Below are 14,001 nucleotides of genomic sequence, written 5' to 3' on the forward strand. Positions count from 1 at the left end.
TAGTTGTTTCGTTTGCCTAGGTGACTGACTGCCTGCCTGAGTGCTTAAAGAACATTTGCAGTGAAGTGAAATGAAATGATGTTGGTGGTGGGTGTCTTTTTTTGTTGTTGTTTCTGCTGTTGTTAATTCTTAAGGAAACAACTAGAATCCAAACAGATATCCAGCATAATTACACATATACGGTATAGGAACCCACCATTGAGTGGAATAGAAGGCGCGGAGGCGAGCAGCAGCTGACTTGGGGGTTCTCCACATACATACGTTTTGATTTGTTTGCCATTCATTTATCTGTGAAAAACGTCAAGCCATGAGGTATGGGCGAACAACGAAACAAATCCAAAAAGCTGTCATTATAATCTGAATTATTATGACCGTGTGTCTGTCCATAGTATGTATGGCATGGTATGTGCGTTTCTCTACAAAAGCCATCATCACCAAATAAGAGCACATGCAAGCAGAGAAAAAAATTGGTAAACATATTAAAAGTACACCACTTTATTCTAAAGCTATCAACATATGAATGGGTATTAGGGTGGATAGTCCAAAGTTGAGGATTGGAAATGAAATTTACAAAATTCAAATACCCACTTATAGGAAATTCCAAACAAATCTATAAGTATGTAAGGCCTTGATAGAAACTTTGACGGTTTGACTTTTGAATTCCTCAGAAGCCTCGTTTATTCGCTGATTTGCTACAGTTTATTGGGATTTGCAGCTAACAATCTACACACTTTTTGTACTTACCTTGAAGATTTGTGTTAAACACTTACGGCCACATTCACAAAATTTAATTTAGTAGTGAATTAGGCTTATTTGACAGATATTTCCTTAATAGAACTGTCAAATAAACCTATTTAAAGGCTTCATAAAATTTTTTGAATGACACCGTTAATATAAAGATGATAAATTGTCTTACTTCTAAAGTGAACATTTCTTTAGCTGAAAATTTCATTAACTCAAACTACGAAATTGTTTCTTTAATTGTAGTACAATAGATCCCAACGTCACTGGTGGAAAAAATCTTTGACCTATGTTTAAGATTTGAGCTTTAGATAAAAAAACTGGGTGCCAAAGCTTCTTACTTTTATGGAAAGATTTCCTGTGATGAAAGATCTTTTACCTCAAATGTAGGAACATTTATTTTAAATTGTTGTATAAAAGCTCTTTAAGTTTGTGTTTTATTGTTTCTTTAAATTAAAATTTTAACTTTTCGCAAAGTTAATTTCCTAAACTGAAACAATATATTGAGCCTCATTATAATTTTTCTGTACAAAAAAGTTGCAAAGTTATGGATAAATAATAATACCATGTAGTACACAAATTTTTGAATATTAGTTAAAAACTCTTTTACCAAAAGAGAGTTTGAGTATTTTTAAATGAAGTGTTTTATCAATTTTTGTTTGTTTCTCTTTCGAGACGTGCTGAATGATCGAAGATGCAAATGAAAAAGGAAAGCCAAAGGTAGCAACACACACCAACCACTATGGGACGCGTTTTGTCTTTGGTTAGAAAACTTTTAGGTGTGATGGCTTCAAGAGCCGTGCGATGGTATGTTGTATTTAAATCGTTTGTTTAACCGTTGGCTCAAATTGAAAGTTTTCTTTCTTATATAATAAGGCGCAATATTAAGGATCACAATACTGTCATTTATTGGGTTGCCCAAAAAGTAATTGCGGATTTTTTAAAAGAAAGTAAATGCATTTTTAATAAAACTTAGAATGAACTTTAATCAAATATACTTTTTTACACTTTTTTCTAAAGCAAGCTAAAAGTAACAGCTGATAACTGACAGAAGAAAGAGTGTAATTACAGAGTCACAAGCCGTGAAAAATTTGTCAACGCCGACTATATGAAAAATCCGCAATTACTTTTTGGGCAACCCAATAGTATAAAAATATTTGTTAAACCATATCGCCCTGGTGTTGCCATTTGGTCACGCAAAAATATTCTTGTGTTGCGTTTCGAGCTCCAAAATTAAAACGGTTCTACATTTTATTATAAAACAGCATGCTTAGGATACATGAGAAATGCCCCTTTTCAATAAGAGGTCTTTTGTTATTATACCCTACACCACTACTGTTGTACAAGGAATTATGACTTAGTGAATTTGTTTGTAGCACCCAAAAGGAAGAGAGATAGACCCATTGATAAGTATACCGATCGACTCAGAATCACTTTCTTATTCGATTTAGCTATGTCCGTCCATCTGTCCGTCCGTCTGTCCATGTTAATTTGTGTACAAACTACAGGTCGCAATTTTCATCCGAATGTCTTCAAATTTGGTACAGGCATGTTTTTCGGCCTAGAGATGAAGCCTATTGGAATTGGAAAAAATCGGTTCAGATTTGGATATAGCTTCCATATATATGTTCGTCCGATTTTCAGTAATAATGCAGTAAAATGGTCATTTGTTAACCGATTCTCTCGAAATTTGGCAAGAAAGATTTTTTTATGACTCTCGACATTGTTTGACAAACCTTGCCAAATTTTTGCACAACGCTTTCCTCGACTCGATTCAGAATTAGATATAGCTCCTATATATATGTTCGTCAGATTTTGGGCAATTTGCATTATTGTTGTAATTTTTCAAACGTAATTATTACAGTTTGAACATATTTGCTCGCCGATGTCCATCAAAATTGGTTCGGAATTGGATTTAGTTCTCACATTGTACTTATAGGGTAGGTGTGGGGTATTATACAGTCGGCACCGCCCGACTTTTGTTCTTCCTTACTGGTTTTTGAATCGTTTATGTCCAAGAAATAGGTCCTCAAACATCGTTCAAATATTAATTTTCCAAGAAGTTTCAGGGCGGTTTGGGTTAATATGACATCAAAATACTTTCACTAAAGAAATTTTTGTCAAAAAAATAGAAAAATTGAGCATTTTTAAACATATTTCTATATGTTCAGTGTGCAATGTTCACCCACACCAAATACCGAGCAAATAAAGGGTATAGCCTCAGAAGACTCACTCATTCGCCAATTAGCTTTCTTCAAAAAAATTCAACACACTATCAACATCTTGGTCCTAACTTACAGTACACCTAAAAGCATTGAACTTAATTTAAAGATGCTCAATTTTCTAACTTTTACGCAAAAATTTCCTTTGGAGAAAGATGTTTTACCTCATATGAAGAAACTTTGATCTTAAATGATAATAGAGCCGAATCTTATATACCCCCACCATGGATCTCATCTGTCGAGTTCTTTGAGCAGTATCTCTTTTTTTGGCAAACAAAAAATAATGAATAAGGACATAGGAGGAGGAGGAGCTATATCAAGTTATAGTCCGATTCGGGGCTCAAGAAGAAAATCGGCAGATCTGTTTATATGGGAGCTGTATCAAGCTATAGATCGATTCAGACCATATTAGACACGTATGTTGAAGGTAATGAGAGAAGCCGTTGTACAAAATTTCTGCCAAATCGGATGAGAATTGCGCTCTCTAGAGGTTCAAGAAGTCAAGATCACAGATCAGTTTATATGGCAGCTTTATCAGGTTATATACCGATTTGCGCCATACTTATCATAGTTTTTGGAAATCATATCAAAACACCTCATACAAAATTTTTGGCCAAATCGGATGAGAATTTCGACCTCCAGCGGCTTAAAAAGCTAAGATCCAAGATCGATTTATATGGCACCTATACCAGGATTTGGACCGATTTGGACCATACTTCGCACAAAATTCTAAAAGCTTAAGAAGTCAACACCCAAGATCGGTTTATATGACAGCTATATCAGGTTATGAACCGATTTGTACCATACTTAGCACAGTTGTTGGAAGTGATATCAAAACACTACGTGCAAACTTTCAGCCAAATCGGAGAAGAAATGCGCACTCTAGAGGCTCAAGAAGTCAAGACCCAAGATCAGTTTATATGGCAGCTATATCAAAACATGGACCTAGTTGCCCCATTTACAGTCAAAACCGACCTACACTACACTAAGAAGTATTTGTGCAAAATTTCAAGCGGCTTGCTTTACTCCTTCAAAAGTTAACCGTGCTTTCGACGGACAGACGGACGGACATGACTAGTTCGACCTCAAATGTCAAGACGGACGGTTACAAACAGAATGATGAAATTAGTATACCCCCATTCTATGGTGGAGGGTATAAAAACTACCAAATAATTACTGTCCTAACTGTGAAGATTTGAGAAAAATTAAAGATAAAGATTTAACAAGTAACAGCGAGTTAAGTTCGGCCAGGCCTAATCTTATATATCCTCGACCATGGTTCGCATTTGTCACTATATCAGATTATGGTCCGATTCAGGCCTTAGTTTAGTTTGGAAATTGATGATAATAGTAGAACTCATTGGGCGAATTCAGGGCTCAAGAATAATAATTAATTCTCTTACTTATGCTGGCTATTTAGGATAATATATCCTTAATATAAGTTACAAATTCTTTGACCAAAGGAAATTTTCCTTAAGTTGGAAGTAAAGAATTTAATATACCGCCATTTGCAATAATAATTCCTAATTATAAGGTAAAAAAAAATTGGTGCTTATTTTCAGTTGAAAATGTATTCCAATTTTCCTGTGGATTTTTCTACACCCAAATATCTCTTATATAAACCCCACATTGCAATAGTAAGTAAAAAGTCCTGTTTGGGGGAGGGGTGTACCCCCAAAGACTTGGTCCCAAAAGTGGAAGTCAATTTCTTGCTCTACTCCCAACGACCTTTCATTTAAGATTCATATTGCCATGGTCGGGTGATTTTTCCTTTTAAAATTGGAAAGTTGGGGCGTTTTTATATCCAATCCTCTCCCTTTTTCTTAAATCTTCAAAGATAGAATGAAAATTGTTTTAATGTTTTCCGTCTTTAATAATAAGACTTTACTGTCATTTAGGACAAGAATTTCTTAATATAAAGTCAAAATTCTTTCAACAAAGGAAAATATTGCTTAAAAACAATTTAAAATTAATCATTCTTAAGTCCAGTGACTCCAAAAAGTGGATAGTGGAGGCCATTGTGGCGCACAGGTTAGCATGGCCGCCTATGACGCCAAACGCCTGGGTTCAAAACCCATCGTGAATACCAACAACATTTTCAGCGGTAGTTATTTCCTTAATGCTGGCTACATCTGTAAGGTATCTTGCGATGTTAAAACTTATCTACCAAGTGTTCTCCACCTTCCTTAAAAGGTGGAAAATTTTGACATCTTTTAATCTAGTTCATTATATTTTGCTTATATTTGGCATTTGTTTTAAATGTCTAATGTGTCTAAGCAATAAAACAAAATTAAGTATCTTTTAAACTAAAATTTAAGAAAAAAATTCTTTAAGTGAAGTACAAATTTTTTACTTAGAAATTGGAAAATTGGGCATCTCTTAAATAAGTTCTTTATCTTTAGCAGTTCTTTTAACATATTTTTATTTTTACAAACAAATCCCCTCACTACACACTAATACACATTGTTTTTGCTATGAACTTATATGCCTGTCCATTATATTTAATAACCATCTATTTACTTAGGTTTTGCGAATTTTGCAATTTCTAGCATTGCCATTTCCCATAATGATTTTTATACCACCACCCACAATTGGGGGGGGGGGGGGGGGTATTACGATGTTGAGGATGTTAAATCAACTGCCAATGGATTTGTGGCAAGAGGAAGACAAAATTGTTTTGCGCACATAGAAATTAAATAATAATTTACGCTCTGTTAAATTCGACTTTATTTTATACTTCTTTAATCGCCGCCGCCTCCTCCCAAAAACAAAAACTATCTGTAGTTGGCAATTTAAAAACAAATTTGTTTCAACAGTCAGTTTTTGTTTGATTTGTTCCATGTTATGGCTATTTTGCTTTGTTTTGCGAAACCGGTATCGCTTGGTATTGGCGGTGGGCTAACGATAGCCACATTTGTACTTAACCATGTTGGCCAACCGCACACACTCAGAGAGCGACCAAAACTTAGCTCCAACCTCCACCCTGCAATGCAGTCAATATCGTTTGTGATGCAACCGATACAGCTGCAACAATGGCATGACCAACCGATCAACAAGAGACGCAACAACTAGGTAATACTCCTAGTTCAGTTGCACATGCGCAAATGGAATTTCTTTTGTTTGGCTTTATTTTTTTAGAGGGGGTTACTGCAAATTTTCCATTTCATTACTCTTAGAGTTTTTTCTTAATTACCTACATTTATTTGTTGCGGCTTACTCTGAAAAGTACGCCCTTTTGATTAATGGTTTTGTGTATTTTATTCAATTTGTCTTGTCTTCTTTTCTTATCTGTTTCCAGAGATGACAATGCCCATGTGGTCCTGAAATTCTTGCAAAATGATCGCCGCATTCGTGAAACAGTTTATGGTCGCGAATATAAAATCCGTGCCGAATTCACAAAGCCCAATGGTGAGTAGCAATGATTTATTTAAGACTTGTAGGAAATCTAAGAGATCTTATTGCCAAAATATTTTCCCGTTAACTGACAAAAGAAGAGAATAAAAATTAATGACCGTATGCGTAAAGCTTACCAAAAAGAGAAGATTTATCATATGAAAGAAAGATAGATACCATCTCAGGCATTTGTTTTGTAACAGAACTTTAAAGTTATACCACCTCCACACTTTGGGCTGGTGGCAATACCATCTATATGACAGCACTATCAAACCGGCACGATCCGATTGGACCAAATTCGAATTGAACTAAATTGGCTACAAAATTAGTCATTCTATACGAAATGAGTTAAAGACTTTTAATCTGAAGATCTGTCTATATAGGAGCTACGAATATGCAATGACAACGGATGACGAATGGCGTATTGAAACTTACTGTTCCAAACTTCAGCGAAATCGACCAATAAATGTACCCATAATGAACTACACAACTTTAATCGGGAGATCGATCTATGTAGGAGCTATATCTACATAGGTCCAATGTGGTTGTTTGCCCCTGTTCCTTAATATGTACATGGGTAATGTTGTTTTTTTTTTTCAATGTGCTTCACATTCGGCACGTATATCGATGGACCTAATACAACTGTAGCAGAATTCAGCGAAATCGATTTTTAACTGCACCTATAATGGAATTAAGAATTTAAATCTGAAGAACGATCTTTATAGGATAAAAGTACTTTAAACAAATAAAAGTGTGCTAAGTTCGGCCGGGCCGAATCTTATATACCCTCCACCATGGATCGCATGTGTCGAGTTCTTTTCCCGGCATCTCTTCTTAGGCAAAACGGGATAAAACAAGTAAAAGCGTGCTAAGTTCGGCCGGGCCGAATCTTATATACCCTCCACCATGGATCGCATTTGTCGAGTTCTTTTCCCGGCATCTCTTCTTAGGCAAAACAGGATATAAGAAAAGATTTGCTCTGCTGTTAGAGCGATATCAAGATATGGTCCAGTTTGGACCACAATTAAATTATATGTTGGAGACCTGTGTAAAATTTCAGCCAATTCGAATAAGAATTGCGCTCTTTGTGAGCACAAAAAGTAAAATAGAGAGATCTATTTATATGGGAGCTGTATCGGGCTATAGACCGATTCAGACCATAATAAACACGTATGTTGATGGTTATGAAAGAATCCGTCGAACAAAATTTCAGGCAAATCGGATAATAATTGCGACCTCTAGAGGCTCAAGAAGTCATGATCCCAGATCGGTTTATATGACAGCTATATCAGGTTATAAACCGATTTGAACCATATTTAGCACAGTTGTTGGACATTATAACAAAACTAGTTGTGCAAAATTTCATTCCAATCGGATTAGAATTGCGCCCTCTAGAGGCTCAAGAAGTCAAGACCCAAGTTCGGTTTATATGGCAGCTATATCAGGTTATCAACCGTTGGGTTTATATGGCAGCTATACCAAAACATGGGCCGATATGGCCCATTTACAATCCCAACCGGCCTACACTAATAGGAAGCATTTGTGCAAAATTTCAAGCGGCTAGCTTTACTCCTTCGGAAGTTAGCGTGCTTTCGACAGACAGACGGACGGACGGACAGACAGACGGACATGGCTAGATCGACATAAAATGTTGCGACGATCAAGAATATATATACTTTATGGGGTCTCAGACGAATATATCGAGTAGTTACAAACGGAATGACGAAATTAGTAAACCCCCATCCTATGGTGGAGGGTATAAAAATGGACCAATTTTGCACCTTGCAAAACTTAATCTACGTATGGACAAAAGACAAATTTGTGCCAAATTGCAGATCATTATCTCAGCGTTTAAATACAGTAGTGCGATTACAATTGACGAAGGAACAAACAGATGGTCACACACACCTACATCGCTAAATAGTTTTAGAATTTTTCGACGAACATTCAGCGGTGGTTATCCCCTGCTAATGCTGGCGACATTTGTGAGGTACTTTACCATGTAAAACTTCTCCCCAAAGAGGTGTCGCTTTGCGGCATCCCGTTTGGACTCGGCTATAAAAATGAGGTCCCTTATCATTGAGCTTAAAATTGAATCGGGCAGCACTCATTAATTTGGGAGAAGTTTGCCCCAGTTCCTTAATGGAATGTTCATGGGCAAATTTGCACTCATTGGGGAAGCCCCCTAACCCCAAAAATACCCTCAATTGGATATGTATTAAGCTCACCGGGACTATAAGGTACTCAAATAAAAATTCTCTGGGAGTAGAATATAAATTTTATATCAAAATTTGGGACAAATCAATGGGCGGTCAATTTTATATACCAAAGCCCTTTTGTAGGAAGGGATGCAAAAAAATGCACGACATATTTATTGGGTTGCCTAAAAAGTAATTGCGGATTTTTTAAAAGAAAGTAAATGCATTTTTAATAAAACTTAGAATGAACTTTAATCAAATATATAATTGGCATTTTGTTCGATAACCTTTTGCCATCTTCCTGGCAAATTTAGTATTCCACGCTCATAGAACTTCTGGTCTTTATCTGCAAAAAACTGAACCAAGTGCGATTTTATAGCCTCATCATTGCCGAAAGTTTTACCATTTAAGGAGTTCTGCAAAGATCGAAATAAATGGTAGTCTGATGGTGCAAGGTCAGGGCTATATGGTGGATGCATCGAAAGTTCCCAGCCAAGCTCACTCAGTTTTTGGCGAGTGACCAAAGATGTGTGCAGTCTAGCGTTGTCCTGGTGGAATATGACACCTTTACGATTAACCAATTCTGGTCGCTTCTCCTTGATGGATGTATTCAATTTGTCCAATTGTTGACAGTAAACATCCGAATTAATTGTTTGGTTCCTTGGAAGCAGCTCAAAATATACCACACCCTTCCGATCCCACCAAACAGACAGCATAACCTTCTTTTGGTGGATATCAGCCTTTGAAGTGGTTTGAGCTGGTTCACCATGCTTGGACCATGATCGTTTTCGACTAACGTTGTTGTAAACAATCCATTTTTCATCTCCACTTATGATTCGTTTTAAAAACGGATCGAATTCATTGCGTTTAAGGTGCATATCACAAGCGTTAATTCGGTTTGTTAAATGAATTTCTTTCAATACATGTGGTACCCATATTAAAATTGACGCCAAATAAACAAGTGTAAACAAAATTTCGCGCACTTTTTTTCTAAAGCAAGCTTAAAGTAACAGCTGATAACTGACAGAAGAAAGAATGCAATTACAGAGTCACAAGCCGTTGAAAAAATTTGTCAACGCCGACTATATTACTAATATATTACCGACAATTAATTTTGGGCAACCCAATATTTAAATCGATAGTACGGTACACAGTATCTAATGTTTGAAGATTGTTCCATGCAAATGTTGACCGTGACTGCGCCTCAAATGGTCTATCCGCTTAGTTCAATTTTGGCATACTCTTTCCAACATTTCAGCCCGTATCTCACGAATAAATGCTTCAATTTTGTCTTCGAATACGTCAATTGAAGAGGACTTGTCTTTATAAACATGAGCTTTAACATAGCCCCACAAAAAATAGTCTAAAGGCCTTAAATCACACTATCTAGGCTACTAATTGACCGGTCCCGAACGTGAAATAAAATGTTCATCGAACTCATCTCTCAATAGGTCCATTGTTACGCATGTGGCACCGTCTTGTTGAAACCACATGCCATGCAAGTCAAGGTCTTACATTTTGGGCAAAAAAAAGTTGGATATTATCTTGCGATAGCGCTCACCATTCACAAACACGTTACGATTCGCATCATCTTTGAAGAAGTACGGTCCAATGATGCCACCAGCCCATAAACCGCACCAAACTTTAACTTTTTCTGGATGCGGTGGTAGCTCTTCCAATACTTCTGGCTGATCTTAATTCCAAAATCGACCATTCTGCTTATTTACGTACCCTTGCCATAAAATGAAAGAAGCGCGCTATGAACTTTCTTAACAGAGCACGCATTTTGATAATAAAATTCAATAATTTGTTCTTTGTAAGACAATTCATGGTTAAATTATAGACCAAACTGAAGATGTTTGGCAGTGAAACAAAACACGAAACGTGCGTGAGCTGTTTAAACCAATGTGGCCTAAAAAATAATAGCTAAAAATTCACCCTTTACAACGTATGCTATACACGACATTGATCTTCTTGACATTCTAAGTCGATTTTGCTATGTATGTCCGTCTGTCAAAAGCTCGCTAACTTTCGAAGGAATGAAGCTATGCGCTTGAAATTTTGCACATAATTTGTTCTACGCATTGTATAGTACCTCACAAATGTCGCCAACATTAGGAGGGGATAACACCGCACAAAATTTTTCTTTTTGATCTCCCGATTTAACATCTTGAGTATTCAAAAGGTGCAATTGTTATCTGATTTGGCTGAAATTTACTTCACAATGGCTTCTGCTATGACTCTCAAAAACTCCGCAGAGTATGGTCAAAATCGGTATATAACCTGATATAGCTCCTATAGAAGGCTTCTACGCATTGTATAGTGCCTCACTAATGTCGCCAACATTAGGAGGGGATAACACCGCACAAAATTTGTTTTATGGTTTTGCCAGGATTCGAACCCATGCGTTCAGCGTGATAGGCGGATATGCTAACCTCTGCGCTATTGGGGCCTCCATTAGAGGCATAGTTAGCATAAGAAATAATCTATCAAATTACCCTTAGCCAATACCGGATAACGACTGCAGATGCACTTTTTTCAATGAAAAAAATTATTTACTACACTTCATCGCTTAGAGAAGAAGCCAACTAATTTTCCCCATTTGATATTGGCCAATTAATACGAAATCTTAAATTAATCAAAAAATTCGTTATCGTAGTGCAACCATTCACTGGCTACCAATGGAAGTTTTCCATAAAAGACCTTGTGGAGCTCTTCTGCTATGGGCAGAGATCATCATGATCATACAATGGGAAACAGGCCATAAAGAAAGATTAGAGTTAAATGATTAACGATGTGTGAGTGTGTTTTCTTGTAGAGATTACCATAGAGTTGAACTAAATTCGAAAAGTTAATAGGTGCACATGTGTGCAATAATTTTGCGCAAGCCTCTGGCCATTGGCCATAATACGGAAAGTAAAATGAAATAAAACCAAAATTAAAGTTGCTTTCTCTCAACAGCCGAAAGCGAAGTTGCTAGAAAAAAAAACAGATTCGTTATCGATAATTAACTTCGAATTAGGGATTATAGATGTTTCTGACTGAAATTATAACTTTTGCACGTACAAATGATTAAAGATTAAAATTTTTTGATATTTTGTTCTTTGCAGGAACTCATGGTATTAAAGTTGGCAACTGTATGGCCTTTGACAAAAAGAATATTAGTCTGTCGCTCATTGACGAAAGAGGGTAAGCATTTTGTATGGCATCATATAATCTTTGAATCTCATTATTATTTTGCTCTTTTCAACCCCTTCCTAACAGCTGTCCCATCGACAAAGATCTGATTACGAGATTTGTACCAAATCCTGAAGGCAATTATGCTGAAGCCACCATGTTATCCATGTTCAAATTTCCAGAAGGTTTGTATATTCAGTTCCAAAAAATTCTAAACAAGTAAGAGCGTGCTAAGTTCGGCCGGGTCGAATCTTATATACCATCCACCATGGATCGCATTTGCGAATTCTATACGCGGTATCGCTTTTTAGGCAAACTAAGAATTTTGAATAAGAACTGTTATGCTGTTGGATCTATATCAAGTTATAGTCCGATTCGGACCATAAATGAATGCTGAACATTGTAGAAGTCATTGTGTAATATTTCACTTCATTCGGATAAGAATTGCGCCTTGTAGGGGCTCAAGAAGCAAAATAGGGAGATAGGTTTATATGGGAGCTGTATGAAGCTATTGATCGATTCAGACCATATAAGATACGTAAAGTGAAGGTCATGAGAGAAGCCGTTGTACAAAATTTCAGGATGAGAATTGCTATCTCTAGAGGTTCAAGAAGTCAAGAACCCAGATCGGTTTATATGGCAGCTATATCAGGTTCTATACTGATTTACGCCATACTTAGCACAGTTATTGGAAGTCATAACAAAACACATCATGCAAAATTTAAGTCAAATCGGAAGAGAATTGCGCGCCCTATTGGCTCAAGAAGTCAAGATCTAAGATCAGTTTATATGACAGCTATACCAGATTATGAACCGAATCATACTTAGCACAGTTGTTGGAAGTGATATCGGATGTTTTTTTTTAGTGAAAATAAATCGGATGCTTTAAAGATGTCAAGTCCCAAGATCGGTTTATATGACACCTATATCAAAACATCGACCAATTTGAACCATTTTAGCACAATTGTTGGAAGTGATACCAAAACACCACGTACAAAATTACAAAATCAGTCAAATCGGATGAGAATTGCGCCCTCTAGAGGCTCTAGAAGTCAAGACCCAAGATCGGTTTTTATGACAGCTATACCAAATTATGAACCGAATCATACTTAGAATCATACTTAGTTGGAAGTGATAGCAAAACACTACGTGCAAAATTTCAGTCAAATTGGATGACAATTGCGCCCCCTAGAGGTTCAAGATGTCAAGACCCAAGACCGGTTTATATGGCACCTATGTCAAAACATCGACCGATTTGAACCATATTTAGCGCAGTTGTTGGGAGTGATACCAAAACACTACGTGCAAAAATTTCAGTCAAATCGGACGATAATTGCGACCTCTAGAGGCTCAAGAAGTCAAGACCCATGATCGGTTTATATGGCAGCTTTATCAAAACATTGACCGATTGGGCCCATTTACAATATCAACCGACCTACACTAATAAAAAGTATTTGTGAAAAATTTCAAGCGGCTAGCTTTACTCCTCCGAAAATTAGCGTGCTTTCGACAGACAGACGGACGGACAGACTCGATCGACTTAAAATGACATGACGATCAAGAATTTATATACTTTATGGGGTCTCAGACGCATATATCGATGTGTTACAAACAGAATGACGAAATTAGTATACACCCATCCTATGGTGGAGGGTATAAAAATAAGGTATTTGAATTTAACGATCCTACGGTGATTGATGGACAGTGGGATAGAAAATAAAACAGGTAAAAAGGCATTAAGTTCAGCCAGGCCGAACTTTGCATGTCCACCACCTCAGGTATATATGTAAACCACCTTTCGTCATAATCCGGTGAAAAAAGCATAATTTATGCACCCATAGCAGCTATATCGAAGTATGGTCCGATTTGGACCAAATTCGCCACGGACATTGAGTGGTCTGATAAATACAAGTCGCTGTTCAATTTTGTAGAACAAAATATTGGTCTTTTTGGTAGCATTATCCAAATATAGACCGATCTGAACCATATACGACACGGATGTCGAAAAGCTTAACATACGTCACTGTGGCAAATTTCAGCGAAATCGGATTATAAATGCGACTTTTGTGGGGCCAAGGCATTAAATCAAGGGATCGGACTAAATGGCAGTTATATTCAAATCTGTACCAATCTAGGCCAAATTGAAGAGGGATGTCGAAGGGCACAACGCAGCTCACTGTCCCAAATTTGAGTGAAATCGGACAATAAATGAACCATTTATGGGCCCAAGACCTTAAATCGGCAGATCGGTATATATTGCAGCTATATAG

General features: G+C 36.8%; 1 protein-coding gene across 6 annotated transcripts in view; it reads left to right on the forward strand.

Moving 5' to 3' along the window:
- The window catches only part of LOC106080376 (uncharacterized), a 91,483-nt gene that overhangs the window by 67,798 nt on the left and 9,684 nt on the right, over window positions 1-14,001 (forward strand). For all 6 annotated transcript variants that reach the window (XR_009397099.1, XR_009397100.1, XM_013241740.2 and 3 more), the window contains exons 5-7: window positions 6,262-6,371; window positions 11,665-11,743; window positions 11,819-11,916. Coding sequence is in view for 4 of the 6 variants with exons in the window: in XM_013241740.2 (XP_013097194.2) it covers window positions 6,262-6,371; window positions 11,665-11,743; window positions 11,819-11,916 (287 nt within the window). In the remaining 2 variants the exon portion in view is untranslated. The remainder of the gene's footprint in view (window positions 1-6,261; window positions 6,372-11,664; window positions 11,744-11,818; window positions 11,917-14,001) is intronic.

The sequence above is a fragment of the Stomoxys calcitrans genome, chromosome 2 (genome assembly GCF_963082655.1).
Source record: "Stomoxys calcitrans chromosome 2, idStoCalc2.1, whole genome shotgun sequence".
NCBI lineage: Eukaryota > Metazoa > Arthropoda > Insecta > Diptera > Muscidae > Stomoxys > Stomoxys calcitrans.